General features: G+C 45.9%; 1 protein-coding gene across 1 annotated transcript in view; it reads right to left on the bottom strand.

Moving 5' to 3' along the window:
- frem3 (Fras1 related extracellular matrix 3) overlaps positions 1–20,688 on the bottom strand; it is a 50,966-nt gene that overhangs the window by 5,561 nt on the left and 24,717 nt on the right. The window contains exons 3-18 of the mRNA XM_071407500.1: positions 19,761–19,907; positions 17,942–18,172; positions 17,463–17,588; positions 15,590–15,841; positions 9,473–9,622; positions 7,353–7,562; positions 5,725–5,922; positions 5,173–5,337; positions 4,791–4,973; positions 3,912–4,042; positions 2,779–2,937; positions 2,048–2,351; positions 1,736–1,867; positions 1,189–1,520; positions 548–740; positions 130–234 (exon numbers count right to left, since the gene is read on the bottom strand). Of these exons, the coding sequence (XP_071263601.1) occupies positions 130–234; positions 548–740; positions 1,189–1,520; positions 1,736–1,867; positions 2,048–2,351; positions 2,779–2,937; positions 3,912–4,042; positions 4,791–4,973; positions 5,173–5,337; positions 5,725–5,922; positions 7,353–7,562; positions 9,473–9,622; positions 15,590–15,841; positions 17,463–17,588; positions 17,942–18,172; positions 19,761–19,907 (3,018 nt within the window). The remainder of the gene's footprint in view (positions 1–129; positions 235–547; positions 741–1,188; positions 1,521–1,735; positions 1,868–2,047; positions 2,352–2,778; positions 2,938–3,911; positions 4,043–4,790; positions 4,974–5,172; positions 5,338–5,724; positions 5,923–7,352; positions 7,563–9,472; positions 9,623–15,589; positions 15,842–17,462; positions 17,589–17,941; positions 18,173–19,760; positions 19,908–20,688) is intronic.

Genomic DNA, 20,688 nt, shown 5'->3' with positions numbered 1-20,688 from the left:
TTGGCAGAACAACCCCGTAGACGGTTCCATTCTAATAGCGGTACCGGATCTGGGTCACAGTGCAACCCAATAGGAGAGAAAGCTATACAATCACCCTATCGGATGTGTGTGTGTGTGCGTGCGTAATACCTGGGTGTGACATGACAAACTGTCCCCTGAAGCGGGCCTCAGTCTTGAAGTTGACCACCAGACGTCCCTCCTCGTTGATCCTCATGCTGGTGGGGTACATGGATCCTATAGGGACACAGTTACATCAAACCAGGGTTATTGTCCACCTCTATCATTCACTGGTGAAATAATGCATGAGACATTATTTACATTTTAGTAATTTAGCAGACACTCTTATCCAGAGTGACTTACAGGAGCAATTAGGGGTAAGAGCCTTGCTCAACTGCACATCGACAGATTTTCACCTCGTCAGCTCGGAGATTCTAATCAAATGTGCCGGCAGACTATTAATTATACAGGTATTAACTGAGTAATACTGCAATTCATCCACCTCACTGTAGCACTTAAAATAGCCAACAGTGGGTCGAATTGGCTGTACCTTGTAGTTCAGCCTCCGGCGGGCTGCCGATTCCATCCTGCCACAAGATGGCGGTGTCGTACACAAAGGTGAGCTTGAGCTCTGACTGCAGGTCAAAGTGCTGCCATCCTCCCACGGCCACGGGGGAGTGGAAGACGTAGGACACATAGAGAGGCACGCGCAGAGTCACGTAGGACTGGACCAGGTTCAGCACCTAGAGGAAGAGCAACACAGAGATACATAGTCAGGGTCACCTTCAACTGTACCTGGATCAGCATATAGCACAGTATAAAACAGAAGGATAGGAACACTTCAGAGCATTCAAGCATGAAAGGTAACATAGAGGGAATTTAACACAGAGGGAATTTAACACAGAGGGAATTTCAAAATGTCTACTTTTCATGAAAGGTAACATAGACGGAATTTAACACCGAGGGAATTTAACACAGAGGGAATTTAACACAGAGGGAATTTAACACAGAGGGAATTTAACACAGAGGGAATTTCAAAATGTCTACTTTCAACTTGACAGATTACTGAAAAAACAACGACAGCAGACTGAGTAATCGAGAGTTGCACACAGAGAACAGCCAGCGTGTCAGTTTGTGTGTGTGTGTGTTTGCATCAGTGCATATGTGTGTATGTCTCTCTCTCTCCAGTACCTGTCCATCTGTCCCGATAGAACCTCCACAGGTGGTGAGCAGCTCGGACATGTCGTAGTAACTATTAAACTCCCACAGACAAGCCTCCAGATTCAGGTTCCTGTAGAATCTCAGGCTGTTGGTGGAGCGCATGTCGGCGCTGTACTGGTAGGGCGACGTCTCGCCGATGATCTCAGGGTTCTTGGTGGCGTCGGTGATGAAGCCGTGGCCCGTCTGGATCTCGTTGAAGTCCAGTAGGTTGGAGCAGCGGTGGTTGCCCACGCGCGTGCCGTCCGGAGACAGGGTCAGCTCAAAGTTGGACAGGGGCCGCGTAGAGATGACCGGTAACATGCCTGAGGAGAAGAGAGGTGAGAGAGAGACGGTTTCAATACATCATCAATCAATTGCAACATTTATAAATCTTTTAATGACCTGCTAACTTTTTACCCTTGACAACTGATCTTGAATCAGTTCTTTCTACCTCAGTCCTATTGTCATCGATCGTTAGCTAAACAATCAAACTGACTCTAGATCAGTAAGTAAGGACATGACAGAGCCTGTTACTCACCGTCCATGTGCGGCATGTTGACAGTGAGTTTGATGAGGTTGGGGAAGTCAGGGTCGTCAGGGCCGGTGTAGCGGATCTTAGCAGAGAAGGGCTCAGCTCCCACCGTGCCAGTGATACGTGGTTGACACAGACCTACACAGACACACGGGACATATTATTGTCGGATAGACAATCATCCTTGAACTCTCCATCACAAGGCCTACGTAACTCTGTCCTAATAAGGACATATAACAGATGTCATCAACAGTCATGAAGGTTGATGTCACTGAACTCTGAAGTCCCCCCCCCCCCCTCCCCCCAGTCTCCACTCACCCTCCTCCTTGCTGACCACCATGATGGGGCTGGACAGCTCCAGACCAGCATCCCCGTTCGTATTGAACGCCCGGGCAGCACACTGGACTCTCGACCCAGCCTGGAAGTAGATGGAGTCCAGGGTGATGGACTTAGTGTTGGTGAAGAAGGTGTTGGTGTCCACCTCTCTCAGGGGCGAGGTGACCCCGTCCGACCCGCTGGGGGCGCTGACCAGCCAGCGGTACTGGGTCAGGGTGTCGTTGATGCTCTCTGCCGTGCAGATGGAGCCCGTCTTGTCAAAGTCGTGGTATTTGGGGTTGCAGGCCTGCGTGTGAGGGAGGGGCCACAGATATATGTGATTATGGCATGTAATAGGACGTGAAGTTTACGAATAATGAAGTGAAGTTTACGAGGCTATATGCAATGGTATATCGCTAATATGTATTTGAGAATACATGTGTACATTTGTTATGCCGGTGAAAGGGTCTCATGTTTAGGATTTAGTCAGAACTGGAGAAAGCATTTCAATGGAAAATGGATTGATTTACCACTTAAACAACAGGTTTTGAAACTATGAAACACAAAGACCTTCAGTTTGAAGCCTCGGCTTTTTGGACTGGATGAAAGTATTCCGACCTTGTCGCCAGCTTAGCTTCACATGGTTAAACACCTGGATATAAGGTGTGTGTGTTTGTGTATCTAGGTGGTTGCATTCTGCGTGTGTGTGTCTGAGCCCAGTGGCCACCACTCACCGTCACACAGACGATGGGGTAGCCAGTAGAGGGGTGAGGGTTGTCCCTGGCGCGGGCCGTGTCATCGTACATTAGCAGGGACACCACAGTAGGCACAGCCGGAAAGGTGACGTCTGCCACGCTGTCCATCTCCTCGATGTACACAATTGCCTTACTCATCTGATGAACGCGAGAGAGAGATTCAAAACACCATTCCACGGGTATTGTACACTTTGTGTTCTACATTGTATACTTGGACGTTTGAGAAGGTGGAGTCCTCCTTAGAACAGCATATTTATAATACCAAAGGAGAAAAGTGGGTTAAAGTGAGCGTACACCTCTAGCATTATTTGTGTCAGGTTAGTGGTATGGTACAGTACATGTCTGGGATGTCACATAGCTGTGTTTGTAGGTCACACTGCTCTGTGGGTTGACTTGAGGGACATTCTCATAGCATGGACTCAACCAGGAAGTCTTTTTATAATAGCTGGTGATTTGGGTGCCGGGGCTGCTGACAGTGGCAGCTGCTGCCTGGCTATTTGTGTGTTCAAGTGTGTGTGCATGCCCTGAGACCTGCTGAGGGTATTTATATGGTGTGTGTGTGTGTGTGTGTGTCTCGGTGGGTGATCTAGGTGGGTGTCAGCAGCATACCACCCTGCATCTCACTGCTGGCTTGCCTCTGAAGCTAAGCAGGGTTGGTCCCGGATGGGAGACCAGATGTTGCTGGAAGGGGTGTTGGAGGGCCAGTAAGAGGCACTCTTTCCTTTGGTCCCCCCCAAAATATCCCAATGCCCCAGGGCAGTGATTGGGGACATTGCCCTGTGTAGGGTGCCATCTTTTGGATGGGATTTTAAACAGTGTCCTGACTCTCTGTGGTTACTAAAGATCCCATGGCACTTATTGTAAGAGTAGGGGTGTTAACCCTGGTGTCCTGGTAAATTACCAATCTGGCCCTCATACCTTCACGGTCACCTAATCATCCCCTGCTTCCAATTGACTCATTCATCCCCCCTGTAACTATTCCCCTGGTCGTTGCTGTAAATGAGAATGTGTTCTCAGTCAACTGACCTGGTAAAATAAGGGTAAAATAAATACATAAATTGTGTGTCAGAGAGAGAGAGAGAGAGAGAGAGATCCCATGCCCTCAGTCTTACCTGCATCTCTGCGACCATGTACTCATCAGGTTTCATGTGGACGACAAAGGCTTCTCTCATCTCTCTCTGGCCGTCATACAGGATCTGCACCTCCACAAAGTGTTCTGTCTCGCCCTCCTTGAACTCGACATCTTAAGAGACACACACAAGGTTAAACAAGAGCTTAATAAGGATCTCTATTAAAAATGTATCAGGTCGTTTTTGGTGTGAATGGGTTATACACGACAGTGCCCAACACAGTATGACAACGATGGCTGTATAGGGGCAATTCTACGGTAACAGAAAACAGAATAATGCTGAGAATTTAATGTCTGTCAAACATGAAACATATCATTGCAAAGATAAACAAACCATACAACTCTCTGACAAGGACTACTTTTAACAATTTACACTGAACATTTTACAAAAAAACGAATTTACTTGAAGAACAGGGCAGATGCAAAGTTTGGTAACAGAATGACGGTTTGTGCTGCTTCTTCAACTAAATGTGTTTTTGTAAAATGTTCAGTGGACATTGTTAAAAGTCGTGCTTGTGCATAGAGTCGTATGGATTATTTAACTTTGCAATCATTGTTTTTTCTTTGACATCCATTTTAAAGCGTCAGATCTGAGTCTCAACATCATTCTGTTACTGTGGTAATGCCCCTATCCTTCTCTCATATGGTTCTGTTCTAACGCCCATACTAGCATCCCACTTAGAATGAAGCAATGTTTTGGACAATCTAAGTGGGATGCTAGAGTGGATATTGGAACATAGACTACAGTTCCTGTGTGTGTACTCACCCTCCGACAGGAGGTTGTAGTCCTCTCCAGACGTTAGGGTTAGTTATGTCTGTGTTACATGATTAAACGATATGATAACTTAATGCTAGGACTCACCCTCCGACAGCGGGTTGTAGTCCTCTCCAGAGGTGGCTGACCCGTCCTTGGTGTGGACCCGGACCAGGGAGACCTTGGAGGTGTCTCCTAGCCTCAGGATAGGGATCTTCACCACGGCTGTCTCCCCTTGGATCTGGGGCTCCCGTACACTGTACTTTATCTCACTGAAACGGATGATGGGCTCTGAGGAGAGAGAATCAGGTTAGACTCCAGATACAAAACAGAACATACTACTAACTCTAACTCTCTAGAGACTGAATAAAATAATGAATAAAACAGAGTGTTTGGCATTTTATTTGTAATACTTTATTAGATAGATCTATACAGCGTAGCCCAATGTTAGGTGTGGTAGATATCTCCATGTTCCTTGGGTAATGCTTACTGTCTTTCTCGTCCGTAATGGTGACCACCGCTTCTTTCTGTTCCCCTATGGAGGCTCCGAAGAGTGACTTGCTCTTGGGCGTTCCCAGCACCAGACGGAACTCTTCATCCTCCTCATACAGGTTATCATCCACCAGGTTCACCACACACTCCTTCTCACTCTCCCCTATAGGAGAGACAGACAGGGGGAACACAGCGTTAACACATAGAAATATGAGGATATGGGGGGTTGGCATATACAAAGACATTGGGAGAGAGAAGGGGTAGAGCTAGGGAAGGACGGAGGGACAGAGAGAGAGAGAGGGAGAGAAAGAGAGAAGAGAGAGAGAGAGAGAGAGAGAGAGAGAGAGAGAGAGAGAGAGAGAGAGAGAGAGAGAGAGAGGGAGGGAGAGAGAGAGAGAGGGAGAGAGGGAGAGAGAGAGAGAGAGGGGGAGAGAGAGAGAGAGAGAGAGAGAGAGAGAGAGAGAGAGGTGAAGAGGGAGGAAGAGAGTGAGAGGAGAAGAGGGAGGAAGAGAGAGGGAGAGAAACAGAGAGAGAGAGAGACTGGGGTTACCTGGGAAGAAGGTGATGAGTGACCCGTCCGTGTTGGGCCTCTCATCATAATCCATCATGACCTGGGCAGAGCCCTGGCGGGTGTAGCAGCGCACCGTAGACCTGTGACTGATGTCTCCACTTCGATACACTACGGCCTTCATCTCCCCGTCCGCCTCATCCACCTTATAGGCAGCATCCTTGAACTGAACCTTGGGCACTGGAATAATAAGTAGATTTGAATATGGCTCTGAAGAGAACAGAATACTACTTATCATTACTGTGGTTTTTTAGTAGCTCAATATTATTTTCATAGCTTCTGCATAGGGAGCATAGTTTAATTTTCTCATTGCTCACTGACTAAATGTGCCTTAGACAATCATCTCAAAGCTACTTTTATATGGATAACAAAACACAAACAATTCATACAAAGAGAAAAGCTAAAACAGTGGTTATGTTAGCGCTAAAACAGTGGTTATGTTAATGCTAAAACAGTGATTATGCTAACGCTAAAACAGTGGTTCTGCTAACACTAAAACAGTGGTTATGTTAATGCTAAAACAGTGGTTATGATAACGCTAAAACAGTGGTTATGCTAACACTAAAACAGTGGTTATGCTAACACTAAAACAGTGGTTCTGCTAACACTAAAACAGTGGTTATGCTAACACTAAAATAGTGGTTATGTTAATGCTAAAACAGTGATTATGCTAACACTAAAACAGTGGTTATGTTAGAGCTAAAACAGTGGTTATGTTAGAGCTAAAACAGTGGTTATGTTAGAGCTAAAACAGTGGTTATGATAACGCTAAAACAGTGGTTATGCTAACACTAAAACAGTGGTTATGCTAACACTAAAACAGTGGTTATGTTAGAGCTAAAACAGTGGTTATGTTAGAGATAAAACAGTGGTTATGCTAACACTAAAACAGTGGTTATGTTAGCGCTAAAACAGTGGTTCTGCTAACACTAAAACAGTGGTTCTGCTAACACTAAAACAGTGCGTATGCTAACACTAAAACAGTGGTTATGTTAATGCTAAAACAGTGGTTATGTTAACGCTAAAACAGTGGTTATGTTAGAGCTAAAACAGTGGTTATGTTAGAGCTAAAACAGTGGTTATGCTAACACTAAAACAGTGGTTATGCTAACACTAAAACAGTGGTTATGTTAGCGCTAAAACAGTGGTTCTGCTAACACTAAAACAGTGCGTATGCTAACACTAAAACAGTGGTTATGTTAGAGCTAAAACAGTGGTTCTGCTAACACTAAAACAGTGGTTATGTTAGAGCTAAAACAGTGGTTATGTTAATGCTAAAACAGTGGTTATGTTAACGCTAAAACAGTGTGTGTGTCTGTATAATTCATGGTCAGTAACAGTATCATTAATAGTGATGGTGGTCTTGCTGGGGTCTATATATCTACATGTGTGTGTATGTGTTACAGAGTGTGTATAACTCACGGTCAGTAACAGTATCATTAATAGTGATGGTGGTCTTGCTGGGGTCTATATATCTACATGTGTGTGTATGTGTTACAGAGTGTGTATAACTCACGGTCAGTAACAGTATCATTAATAGTGATGGTGGTCTTGCTGGGGTCTATATATCTACATGTGTGTGTATGTGTTACAGAGTGTGTATAACTCACGGTCAGTAACAGTATCATTAATAGTGATGGTGGTCTTGCTGGGCTCCCCCAGCACAGCGTTCATGGGCATCCTCAGCACCAGGTCAAAGGTTTCCGGACCCTCCAGCTCCGGCTGACCCAGGTCATCCAAAATGGTCACTCTGAATGTCTGCATGGTCACCCCGGGGGCAAAGTCCAGGTTACGGCTGATGCCCACGTAGTCTAGGCCGGCTGGCAGGGGGACACGGGGAACATAGAAATAGAACATTACACATATATCTTAATGGGGAGAGAGTCAGTAAGGGCATTGGAATACTACCATGAAAGAGATGACACCGGAATGTTTGAGAAATATTAGGAACGATTGGGAATTCTGTGTAATTACACTGATAGAGAGCTTGTGAATAATGTGAAAACAGAGATTGAGGGACTCCAGGGGAATTGTAAATAGTGTGACAGATACAGTGGCTTGAGAAAGTATTCACCCCCTTGACATTTTTCCTATTTTGTTGCCTTACAACCTAGAATTAAAATAGATTTTTGGGGGGGTTTGTATCATTTGATTTACACAACATGCCTACCACTTTGAAGATACAAAATATATTTTTATTATGAAACAAACAAGAAATAAGACAAAAAAACTGAAAACTTGAGTGTGCGTAACTATTCACCCCCCAAAGTCAATACTTTGTAGAGACACCGTTTTCAGCAATTACAGCTGCAAGTCTCTTGGGGTATATCTCTATAAGCCTGGCACATCTAGCCACTGGGATTTTGCCCATTCTTCAAGGCAAATCTGCTCCAGCTCCTTCAAGTTGCATGGGTTCCGCAATCTTTAAGTCATACCACAGATTCTCAATTGGATTGAGGTCTGGGCTTTGACTAGGCCATTCCAAGACATTTAAATGTTTCCCCTTAAACCACTCAAGTGTTGCTTTAGCAGTATGCTTAGGGTCATTGTCCTGCTGGAAGGTGAACCTCTGTCCCAGTCTCAAATCTCTGGAAGACTGAAACAGGTTTCCCTCAAGAATTTCCCTGTATTTAGCGCCATCCATCATTCCTTCAATTCTGACCAGTTTCCCAGTTCCTGTCGATGAAAAACATCCCCACAGCATGATGCTGCCACCACCATGCTTCACTGTGGGGATGGTGTTCTCTGGGTTATGAGAGGTGTTGGGTTTGCGCCAGACATAGCGTTTTCCTTGATGGCCAAAAAGTGAAATTTTATTCTCATCTGACCAGAGTACCTTCTTCCAAATGTTTGGGGAGTCTCCCACATGTCTTTTGGCAAACACCAAACGTGTTTGCTTATTTACGGCCACTCTTCCGTAAATCCCAGCTCTGTGGAGTGTACGGCTTAAAGTGGACAGATACTCCAATCTCCACTGTGGAGCTTTGCAGCTTCTTCAGGGTTATCTTTGGTCTCTTTGTTGCCTCTCTGATTAATGCCCTCCTTGCCTGGTCGGGGAGTTTTGGTGGGCGGCCCTCTCTTGGCAGGTTTGTTGTGGTTCCATATTCTTTCCATTTTTGAATAAGGGATTTAATGGTGCTCCGTGGGATGTTCAAAGTTTCAGATATTTTTTTATAACCCAACCCTGATCTGCACTTCTCCACAACTTTATCCCTGACCTGTTTGGAGAGTTCCTTGGTCTTCATGGGGACGCTTGCTTGGTGGTGACGCTTGCTTGGTGGTGCTACAGACTCTGGGGCCTGCAACACCACTAAGAACAGGTGTATATATACTGAGATCATGTAACACTTAGATTGTACACAGGTGGACTTTATTTAACTAATTATGTGACTTCTGAAGGTAATTGGTTGCACCAGATCTTATTTAGGGGCTTCATAGCAAAGGGGTGAACACATATGCACGCACCACTTTTCCTTTTTGTTAATATATATTCTATTTAGAATTTTTTGAAACAAGTCATTTTTTTCATTTCATTTCACCAATTTAGACTATTTTGTGTATGTCCATTACATGAAATCCAAATAAAAATCAATTTAAATGACAGGTTGTAATGCAACAAAATAGGAAAAACGCCAAGGGGGGATGAATAGTTTTGCAAGGCACTGTATTCTGGAAACGCTACACCACAAAGAGGATAGAAATAATAGATCTAACACGTTCTTCTTCTGACCTTCAGCAGAGACGGGGTCACTCTTCCTGGAGCGGACGGTCACTGTGGCCGTCTTGGAGAGGTCAGTGCCAGTCCTCCAGACCCTGACCTCCACATAGCCTGAACTCTCATCCACAATGTAATCTAGTTCTCCGAAATACAGAGAGGGCTCTGTAGAGAGAGAGAGAGGGGGAGAGAGAGAGAGAGAGAGGTCAGGTCAGTATATTATCATCTACATCTTACAGATATGATCATTAAGTTACCAAAATGTGGTTTTGATTAAGGATGTCTTTCGGGAAGAAGCTGTCATGGGATAATCCACATTTCTGGTCTGAACTCGGCTTGTCAGATACAGTTGGTACGGCTGACGGGGTCATCCCCCTCTTTCCCTCTCTTTCCAGGAAGAGAGCTGTCACCCCACTCATCCCTTCATCATCCTCCCCTCATCGAGGCCAGACACTGTCGTCTGAACTCAGTGCCAGAGGTCTACAGTGCACACCTGAAAAGCCAGGTAGAAATGGTGGATAAGTGAAAGGGGGATGAGTTGGGGGGAGAAGAGGGATGGGATGTCCTCCTTGTCTGATGACAGTCACACTGATAAGAGGGAGGAGACGGGGGAGGCAGCACAGACAGGAGGATCTCTCTACCTCTCCCTCTCTGAGTAATAGACTAGAGGGAAGGAATGCATATCTTTGGAACACACAGCGGATTAATCTCTCTACACACCTATAACAGCCAGACTCATCATCACTGACAAGCTACTGCTGTCTACTGTACATCCACTAATGAGGTTGATCTATAATTGAGCTTTCTGCCATTTCTATAAGAGGCAGATACAATATTGTGACAATCGTGATTATTTAGTCTATAGCTGGATAAAATAGTAAAAGTAAGACATGGAGAATAGGAAGTATGTACACATTTAACTGACTGTTAGGTGAAGAGGATTTGAAGAGGTGGTCTGGAGATGTTTTTAGACTAGGGCTTGTAGTGCCACAGTCAGACAACCACCGCTGATCCCCTGAAACTTGGCTTACTCTCAATGCCTCTCAATCACCAGAGATACTGTTTAGTACCAGGGGTGGCTGGTTAGGGGGAAGGAGACATGGAAATCCCTAAAGGATCACTGAGAAGGAAGAGCCAGACTAATAACAATGAAGCCTAATGCTGGCCAGGGTCCCAACCACAGGTTTACTCAGCCAGGAAGATGGGTTTGCACGCACGCACGCACGCACGCACGCACGCACGCACGCACGCACGCACACACACACACACACACACACACACACACACACACACACACACACACACACACACACACACACACACACACACACAGAGGCAGATACACACACACACACACACACACAATATGTTGTCACTTTAGATTTCAGGACCCACCAAGAAGTTTGTGGCACAATGGAGGAATGGATCTTTACATTGAGAAGACATCTCCTCTTGTCGCCTGGAGATCATGTCTGGGAATGCACACTGATTACTTATACATAACGTTTCCATTGTACTCCAAATTACAGGGGAGGGAGTGGGGAGTGTAGCCCTGACTGTGAGTGTGTCTGTCATTAGAACAAACCAGTTAGTGAAATGAATGAGCTCTGAAGGCTGGGAGAGAGGAAGGAGAGGAGGAGGAGGAGGAGGAGGAGGAGGAGGAGGAGGAGGAGGAGAGAAGTGCAAGAGGAGAAGAAGAGGAACGGCTCAGAGAGACAACTAAAGAGAGATAAATGACTCATTCAGTCAGATAGAGTGGATGGGGAGGACTGGAGTGGCCTCAGATTCAGAAAGTAAATCACTTGAACACTAAGGGGCAGTTTCCCAGACACAGCTTAAAGGCAGATTTTCGTGGTTTTCCTGTGTTTTATATATATTTCCACACTTTGAGTTTGGAATAATACTGTGAAATAGCTGTTAGTGTAAGAGCTGTTTGAAAAGGCCGTCTGAAATTTCAGCCTGTTTTGGTGGGATGGAGTTTTGGCCTTCCATGGTGACATCACCATGAGGTAATAAGAAAGAAATGTCTAAACCTTTCTACCAGTAACGGCTAATTTTCAGTTTTCCCCGTCCCACTCAGACCACTCCCAGACATTCCTAGAAAAGTTATTGCTTGAGAAATGACCCTTTGCTAAGCAATTTTTGTGTATTTTTGTCCATTTTAATTTAAAACAATCACGGTAAGGTAATTCATTCTTACCCAGTAATGATTTGATATTGAGATAAAAACGGCTGCATTGGACCTTTAAGACTGGTCCTGGATTAACAATCATTATCAATGGAAAATCTCCATTGAACGTGCTTCTTGGTTTAACTGTGTCCAAGAAACAAACACATCTCCTTTTTCTCATCTGAAGCCTACAGGTGATATTTGACGTACATGCGAACGAAAAAAGGGAACATTTATGTCGATATGATATCCTAATATGTTGTACTTTCTTTTCTTATTTTTTTTTTACTTCCAGAGCTTTCTTGAGGTTGTAAACAAACCATCACCCCCATCTCAAATAACAGCTACACAAATAAAACAAAAATGGAGGCTGAACGCCATCAAACAGGAGCCGGAGGAAAAACATGCCTATCATTTGACATTCCTCTCCCACAAATCCCTGTTTCCCCCTGTTTCCCCACCTGCCTCTTGGCCCCTGCAACACAAAGGGAAGCTCTCTGTTTTCCCCCAGTTCCACTGAGCGGTGGAGTTGGAGGAGTGACTCAGAACAAAACACGTTTAGAGAGCTCTTTTATGTGTCATGACAGAGGGTTGTCCAGTGTAGTTAACACTGGAGTTTCTATTCTATTCTATTTTCTCTCTTCCCAGTTCTACCACCTGTTACTAGAAGTATAGGATAGAAGAACAGATGGAGTGTGTAGTCAGGGGTAGCGCGAGAGGAGGGAGGAGGGAGGAGGGGAAGGACCCGGCAAAGAGAGGGAAGGCAAGACAAACATGTGGGGAGATGTGCTTTTGTCTTGGGTTGAGTGTGTTTGTGTGCCACTGTCTGTCTGTGTGTGGCTTTGGGGAATGGCGCCATCCATGAGTGGACTTGTAGTGGAATAGATTACATGTAGAGACCAGTGGTTACAGTAAAGAAGGGCATCACCCGGGCTGGAGGATCCTCAGCACCTGGCCTCTGAGTTATGGTGTTGATGATGGCTGGAGGATTCTCAGCACCTGGCCTCTGAGTTATGGTGTTGATGGTGGCTGGAGGATCCTCAGCACCTGGCCTCTGAGTTATGGTGTTGATGATGGCTGGAGGATCCTCAGCACCTGGCCTCTGAGTTATGGTGTTGATGATGGCTGGAGGATTCTCAGCACCTGGCCTCTGAGTTATGGTGTTGATGGTGGCTGGAGGATCCTCAGCACCTGGCCTCTGAGTTATGGTGTTGATGGTGGCTGGAGGATCCTCAGCACCTGGCCTCTGAGTTATGGTGTTGATGATGGCTGGAGGATCCTCAGCGCCTGGCCTCTGAGTTATGGTGTTGATGATGGCTGGAGGATTCTCAGCACCTGGCCTCTGAGTTATGGTGTTGATGGTGGCTGGAGGATCCTCAGCACCTGGCCTCTGAGTTATGGTGTTGATGGTGGCTGGAGGATCCTCAGCTCCTGGCCTCTGAGTTATGGTGTTGATGGTGGCTGGAGGATCCTCAGCATCTGGCCTCTGAGTTATGGTGTTGATGGTGGCTGGAGGATTCTCAGCACCCGGCCTCTGAGTTATGGTGTTGATGATGGCTGGAGGATCCTCAGCACCTGGCCTCTGAGTTATGGTGTTGATGGTGGCTGGAGGATCCTCAGCACCTGGCCTCTGAGTTATGGTGTTGATGGCTGGAGGATTCTCAGCACCTGGCCTCTGAGTTATGGTGTTGATGATGGCTGGAGGATCCTCAGCACCTGGCCTCTGAGTTATGGTGTTGATGATGGCTGGAGGATTCTCAGCACCTGGCCTCTGAGTTATGGTGTTGATGGTGGCTGGAGGATCCTCAGCACCTGGCCTCTGAGTTATGGTGTTGATGGTGGCTGGAGGATCCTCAGCTCCTGGCCTCTGAGTTATGGTGTTGATGGTGGCTGGAGGATCCTCAGCATCTGGCCTCTGAGTTATGGTGTTGATGGTGGCTGGAGGATTCTCAGCACCCGGCCTCTGAGTTATGGTGTTGATGATGGCTGGAGGATCCTCAGCACCTGGCCTCTGAGTTATGGTGTTGATGATGGCTAGAGGATTCTCAGCACCCGGCCTCTGAGTTATGGTGTTGATGATGGCTGGAGGATCCTCAGCACCTGGCCTCTGAGTTATGGTGTTGATGATGGCTGGAGGATCCTCAGCACCTGGCCTCTGAGTTATGGTGTTGATGGTGGCTGGAGGATCCTCAGCACCTGGCCTCTGAGTTATGGTGTTGATGATGGCTGGAGGATCCTCAGCACCTGGCCTCTGAGTTATGGTGTTGATGGTGGCTGGAGGATCCTCAGCACCCGGCCTCTGAGTTATGGTGTTGATGATGGCTGGAGGATCCTCAGCACCTGGCCTCTGAGTTATGGTGTTGATGGTGGCTGGAGGATCCTCAGCACCTGGCCTCTGAGTTATGGTGTTGATGATGGCTGGAGGATCCTCAGCACCTGGCCTCTGAGTTATGGTGTTGATGGTGGCTGGAGGATCCTCAGCACCTGGCCTCTGAGTTATGGTGTTGATGATGGCTGGAGGATCCTCAGCACCTGGCCTCTGAGTTATTGTGTTGATGGTGGCTGGAGGATCCTCAGCACCTGGCCTCTGAGTTATGGTGTTGATGGTAACACTCTCACCAAAGAGGCTTCACTAAGCTTCGTACAGTCCTACAGTACATGCTCTCACAAGCCCTACTGTAGTTCCTATGTGGCACAGTTGTTTTTTGTTGTTGATAAACCAACTTCTAACCACATCTTTCCTGCCTCTCCTCTCTCCTTTCATCTAGTGTTTGGCACCAGCTCTCTCTCTTTCAGTCTCCTGTCTTTCCTCTTTACCTTAGTGCTTTTGGCATGGCTGCATCAGTTGTTCCTTTATTCTACCTCACTAACAGGAGAACAAAGAGTGAAGCAAAGTAATGCTATTGATACGTGTTTATCATCAGTGAAAAGTAATGACACTGTTATCAGCTCAATAGTGTTGTATCTAGTTGCACGACTGTGTGTTTTCAGCGACTGTGTTGAATATTAGACAACTGCTGGGCGATTGAATGATAATAAATCAATGTGGATGAAAGGGTTTGGTTGCTAAGGCAACACAGGTGCACATTGACACACAACACACAGCACAGAGACTGACACACAAAAACCCAGAGACAAAGACACACACACACACACACACACACACACACACACACACACACACACACACACACACACACACACACACACACACACACACACACACACACACACACACACACACACACACACACATGTAAATTGTAACTAGGCACATCAAAGTGTCTCGGGCAACAGTTAAGCCCCCATAACAAACATAGAGGGAGTCATATCATTAGGAGTGGCCCATAGGAAGTCCCAGGAAGTCATATCATTAGGAGTGGCCAATAGGAAGTCCCAGGAAGTCGTATCGTTATTATTGGCCCATAGGAAGTCCCAGGAAGTCATATCATTAGGAGTGGCCCATAGGAAGTCCCAGGAAATCATAGAGAAAAGCTGAAAGGAACAGGGTTCATAAAGGGTTATTCTGCTGTCCCCATAGGATAAACCTTTTTGGTTCTAGGTAGAACCCGCTGTGGTAGGGTTCTACATGGAACCCAAAAGAGTTCTACCCGGAACCAAACTTTTTTATTAAAGGGTTATCCTATGGGGACAGCCGAATAACCCTTTTAGGTTCTAGATCACACTTTTTTCTAAAGAGTGTACCCGCGTTCACTGAACCCAAGAGACTGGGGGGTCGAATAGGTAGAGTTTCCTTTATAGTCAATATAGTAAAGGGTCAGGAATCATTGAGTCTGTTGCCATTGACAAGTAGCATTCAAGTTGACTTGAACCTGTCTGTTGACCTATTTGAACTAGGGTTTCAAGTTTCAAGTAGGGTTTCATGACAATTGAGGGACCTCTGTATTCAACAGGTGACGATAGATGCCACCACCCACCATACGCCCAACAACCACACTCACCGTCGTCGCTGTCGGCCAGGATGGTGACCTTCGCGCTGGGGAAGGTGGCTCCCACCTGGCCCCCCATGGGCATGCTGAGGGTCACGTTGAAGCTCTCTTCCTCCTCGTAGAGCGAGTCGTCGATGATGATGATGCGGCAGGGCTTCTCCCTCTGGTCCTTGTCAAAGCGCAGCACGCTGGTGTGGTCCTCGGGACGCGTGATGTAGTCGCTGTAGGAGAGGACCGTGCTGGGGATGGTGCCCGTCGCACTGGCTGTTGGGAAAAGGAGTTCAGGGGTCAATGGTTAAGGGTCAATAGAAGAATGGCATGCAGTTGTGGGGGGAGGAGAGTAGTTTTATGTTACAATATATCTACAGTGCATTTGGAAAGTATTCAGACCCCTTGACTTTTTCCACATTTTGTTATGTTACAGCCTTATTCTAAAATGGATTAAATTGTTTTCCCCCCTCATCAATCTACACACAATACCCCATAATGACAAAGCAAAAACTGAAATATCACATTTACATAAGTTTTCTTACCCTTAACTCAGTACTTTGTTGAAGCACCTTTGGCAGCCATTACAGCCTCGAGTCTTCTTGGGTATGATGCTACAAGCTTGGCACACCTGTATTTAGGGAGTTTGTCCCATTCTTCTCTGCAGATCCTCTCAAGCTCTTTCAGGTTGTATGGGGAGCGTCGCTGCACAGCTATTTTCAGGTCTCTCCAGAGATGTTCGATCGGGTTCAAGTCCGGGCTCTGGCTGGGCCACTCAAGGACATTCAGAGACTTGTCCCAAAGCCACTCCTGCGTTGTCTTGGCTGTGTGCTTAGGGTTGTTGTCTTGTTGGAAGGTGAACCTTCGCCCCAGTCTGAGGTTCTGAGTGCTCTGTACTTTGCTCCGTTCATCTTTCTCTCGATCCTGACTAGTCTCCCAGTCCCTGCCACTGAAAAACATCCCCACAGCATGCTGCCACCACCATGCTTCACCGTAGGGATGGCGCCAGGTTTCCTCCAGACCTGAAGCTTGGCATTCAGGCCAAAGAGTTCAATCTTGATTTCATCAGACCAGAGAATCTTGTTTCTCATGGTCTTAGAGTCCTTTAGGTGCCTTTTGCCAAACTCCAGGCTGGCTGACATGTGCCTTTTAGTGAGGAGTGGCTTCCGTCTGGCCACTCTACCATAAAGGCCTGATTGGTCGAGTGCTGCAGAGATGGTTGTCCTTCTGGAACTCTGGAGCTCTTTCAGAGTGACCATCGGCTTCTTGGTCACCTCCCTGACCAAGGCCCTTCTCCCCCAATTGCTCAGTCTTGGTGGTTACAAACTTCTTCCATTTTAGAATGATGGAGGCCACTGTGTTCTTGGGTACCCTTCCCCAGCTCTGTGCTTCGACACAGTCCTTTCTCGGAGCTCTACGGACAATTCCTTCGACCTCATGGCTTAGTTTTTGATTTGACATGCACTGTCTACTGTGGGAACTTATATAGACAGGTGTGTGCCTGTCTAATCAATTGAATTTACCACAACTGCACTCCAATCAATTTGTAGAAACATCTGAAGGATGATCAATGGAAACAGGATGCACTTGAGCTCAATTTCGGGTCTCAAAGCAAAGGGTCTGAATACTTATGTAAATATGGTATTTCTGTTTTACATTTTTTACAATTCTAAAAATCTGTTTTTGCTTTGTCATTACGTGGTATTGTGTGTTGGATTAATGAGATTATAAATATTTTTGATCCATTTTAGAATAAGGTTGTAACGTAACAAATTGTGGAAAAAGGGAAGGGGTCTGAATACTTTCCGAATGCACTGTATATCTATGTGTATTTTATTCATGCATTTAATCTTTGTAAAAACCCATGTATTTGAATGATATATTTGACTGTATTCACCTTGCTGGGTGTAGCAGATGACCATGAGTTCCTGGCTGAGGTCTCCAGAGCGGCGAACAGGCACCAGCAGCTCCCCAATGTCCTCCTCTATCTTATACTCTGCCTGGGGGATGAACACCATGGACTCTGCAGAGGAAAGAGGGAGAAACCATACAATTCAGAATTAGAATAGTAATTTAATAGGATCTCTATGGGAGAAGCACAGAGGAGAGGCCATAGAGAACAAGAGAACAAGAGTTTACAAGCCCAGGCGAGTCTGTACTTATTTGATGCATGCATATTTGCTGCTGCCATCAAATTGCCCAGCAATGGAACAATAATCATGATCTGATTTGGAATATTACATTTTTTAATGTGTCAAACCATGTAAATTAATGTAGCCTTTCCAATTGACTTAAGCCTGTCTACTATTCATAAAGGATTTCATGTCGGAGGGCAAATCAAACAGACAATCTGCAGATAAGGCGGTTCATTCTTACCATCACCAGGGTCCACTATCTCCACAGTGGCCGTATCGGGGTACTCCAGCACGGCCATGACAGGCTCTGACAGCTGGATCTCAAAGGTCTCGCTGTTCTCAAACTCCTGGTCCGTGAAGATCTTCACCCTCCAGGTGGCCACTGTCTGGCCTGGGTTGAACTGGACCTGCTTCTGGGCCTTGCCCCGGAAGTCCTTGTCCTTCTCCGCAGTGCCATCCTTGGTGGTGATGCCTGAATAGAACCATATCGAACTGAACTAAATAGAACCTCATTTAATTACATTTAATTGGAATTTAGCTGAGGTAAGCTGAACTGAATTGAATTGAATTGAACCTAATTGAACTGAATAGCTTTATAATAATGGCACGTAGCACTGTGTAGTTTGCAGGGCCTCAGAGGATGTGAGTTGACTGCAGGTTGACTGTGATTTACAGACTGTAGTTGCCTGGTTAGCTCTCATTGTCTGTCTTTGTTCATATTTGCCCACTACTGCGTCGTCAAAGACAACCGTAAATATAGGAGCCTGTGTATAAAAGCCTGTGTGTTGGATGTAGCCAAACAGACAAGCATGTTGACATTACCTGGTGACCTCTATGAGGAAGGGCTATCTGATCCCTCAATCAAACTAGGTTTTTCACCAGCGAGACAGGAAATGGGTCATCAGTCAAACAGGAACACACACAGGGCAGATTGATAACCAGGGGGTCTGTTTTATTCTTAGGTTTCTTCTAATGGCAGGGTAATAACAGACAAATACACTCCATGAAGACCCTTAAAGGGCCAATCAGTCTTTTACACAATGACAGTTTAATAGGTCCTGCTTTCTGAATAGTCTCTCCACTGACATTTACATTTTTTTCGAAGTACCCCTAGTCAGAGTTGATGGTGGTGGGTGATTGAAATATTTACTACCCATTAGGGATAAAATAGTGGCAATTTAAAACTACCTTTATCTGAATGACAAGCAGAGAAAACAACGGGAGAAATGTACTAACTCAGATATATCACTTGGGTGATGAACCAACGAAGTGCAAGCCAGTTCCAACAGGATCTACCATGGTACACTCTTAGAAAAAGGGTTCCAAAAGGGTTCTTCAGCTGTCCCTATAAGAGAACCCTTTTTGGTGCCGGGTTCTACCTGGCACCAAAAGGGTTTTCTACCTGCAAAAAAAAAGGGTTGGGACAGCCGAATAACCCTTTATGGTTCTAGATAGCACCTTTCTTTCAAAGAGTGCATGCCCTTGACGTCGGCTAATGGGTATCCTAATAAATCAAAAATCAAACCAAAATACTATAGATCTGATGTAAATCCTGTTCAAGACTTTCAGTACCATAGACATAGAATCTCCATGTCACCCATATATACCCATGAGTATTCTGTAAAATGACTGAGGAGCTTTGTACCCATTGTATTCATTCTATTTCTATGTTTAGAGGTAAATACTGCTAATGGTGCCCCATTCTAGTTATTCTATAACTATGTTCCCTTACATAAAAACCACATGTGAAACCACATGGGAAAATCACAATTTCACGTGTGAAATCACGTGAAAACGTTTTTTTTTTTAACACTTCACATGTCCCATTCTAGTCATTGTATTTCCAGGTCAGGAGGTAAATACTGCTATAGGGTCAATTTTGGTCATTTTATATCTATGTTTATAGGTAAATATTCCTATAGGACCCATTCTAGTCATTCTATATCTATGTCTAGAGGTAAATATTGCTATAGGTCCCATTTTAGTAATTGTATTTATCTGTTTAGGTAAAGGCTGCTGTAGATCTGTGGTAAGTACTGTGTAAGACTTCCAATACTCACTGACGAAGGATGTCTCTCCCAGGTACCCCCTGCGTCTGAGCGTCACCTCCAGGAGTCTGGCGTCCTCATCCACCAGATAGTACTCCTTCTCCAGGCTGATCCACGACCAGTTGAGCCGGAATGGCTGTGGCTTCAGCTTGTTTCCACCTGGAAGACACAACTTTGACATCAGTTTTTGTAAACTCATTGAGCTCTATGACAAAAGACACAGATATTTTAAATTGTGAAGGGTAACTTGATAACTTAATGTCAGGGCTTACCCCCAAATCCTCCATCACAGGCCTCTTGAGTGATGCCTTGTTTCGAATTTCCTCTCTCACTCCATTGTTCTCCCCCCACCTCCCCACCCCCCACTCTCAGACAGTGCCTGGCTAGGGTTTCTCACCTCCTCACCCACATACGTGTGTCAGTTCCCTGGCTCCTTTGGCAGGGTTGCCTGCCCCTGGCTAGACTCTTACCTCCTTAACAGTCTCAGGGAATGGGCCAAAACAGGACAGAGAGAGAGACCCGTTTAAAAAAATGTTTTTTTTATTTTACCCCCTTTTCTCCCCAATTTCGTGGTATCCAATTGTTAGTAATTACTATCTTTTCTCATCGCTACAACTCCCGTACGGGCTCGGGAGAGACGAAGGTCGAAAGCCATGCGTCCTCCGAAACACAACCCAACCAAGCCGCACTGCTTCTTAACACAGCGCGCCTCCAACCCGGGAGCCAGCCGCACCAATGTGTCGGAGGAAACACCGTACACCTGGCTTCCTTGGTTAGCGCGCACTGCGCCCAGCCGGCCACAGGAGTCGCTGGTGCGCGATGAGACAAGGATATCCCTACCGACCAAACCCTCCCTAACCCGGACGACGCTAGGCCAATTGTGCTTCGCCCCACGGACCTCCCGGTCGCGGCCGGCTGCGACAGAGCCTGGGCGCGAACC

The sequence above is a fragment of the Salvelinus alpinus genome, chromosome 6 (genome assembly GCF_045679555.1).
Source record: "Salvelinus alpinus chromosome 6, SLU_Salpinus.1, whole genome shotgun sequence".
NCBI classification, from domain to species: Eukaryota; Metazoa; Chordata; class Actinopteri; order Salmoniformes; family Salmonidae; genus Salvelinus; species Salvelinus alpinus.
Note: the sequence above shows the minus strand (reverse complement) of the source record. Positions and strands in the feature narration are given on the sequence as shown.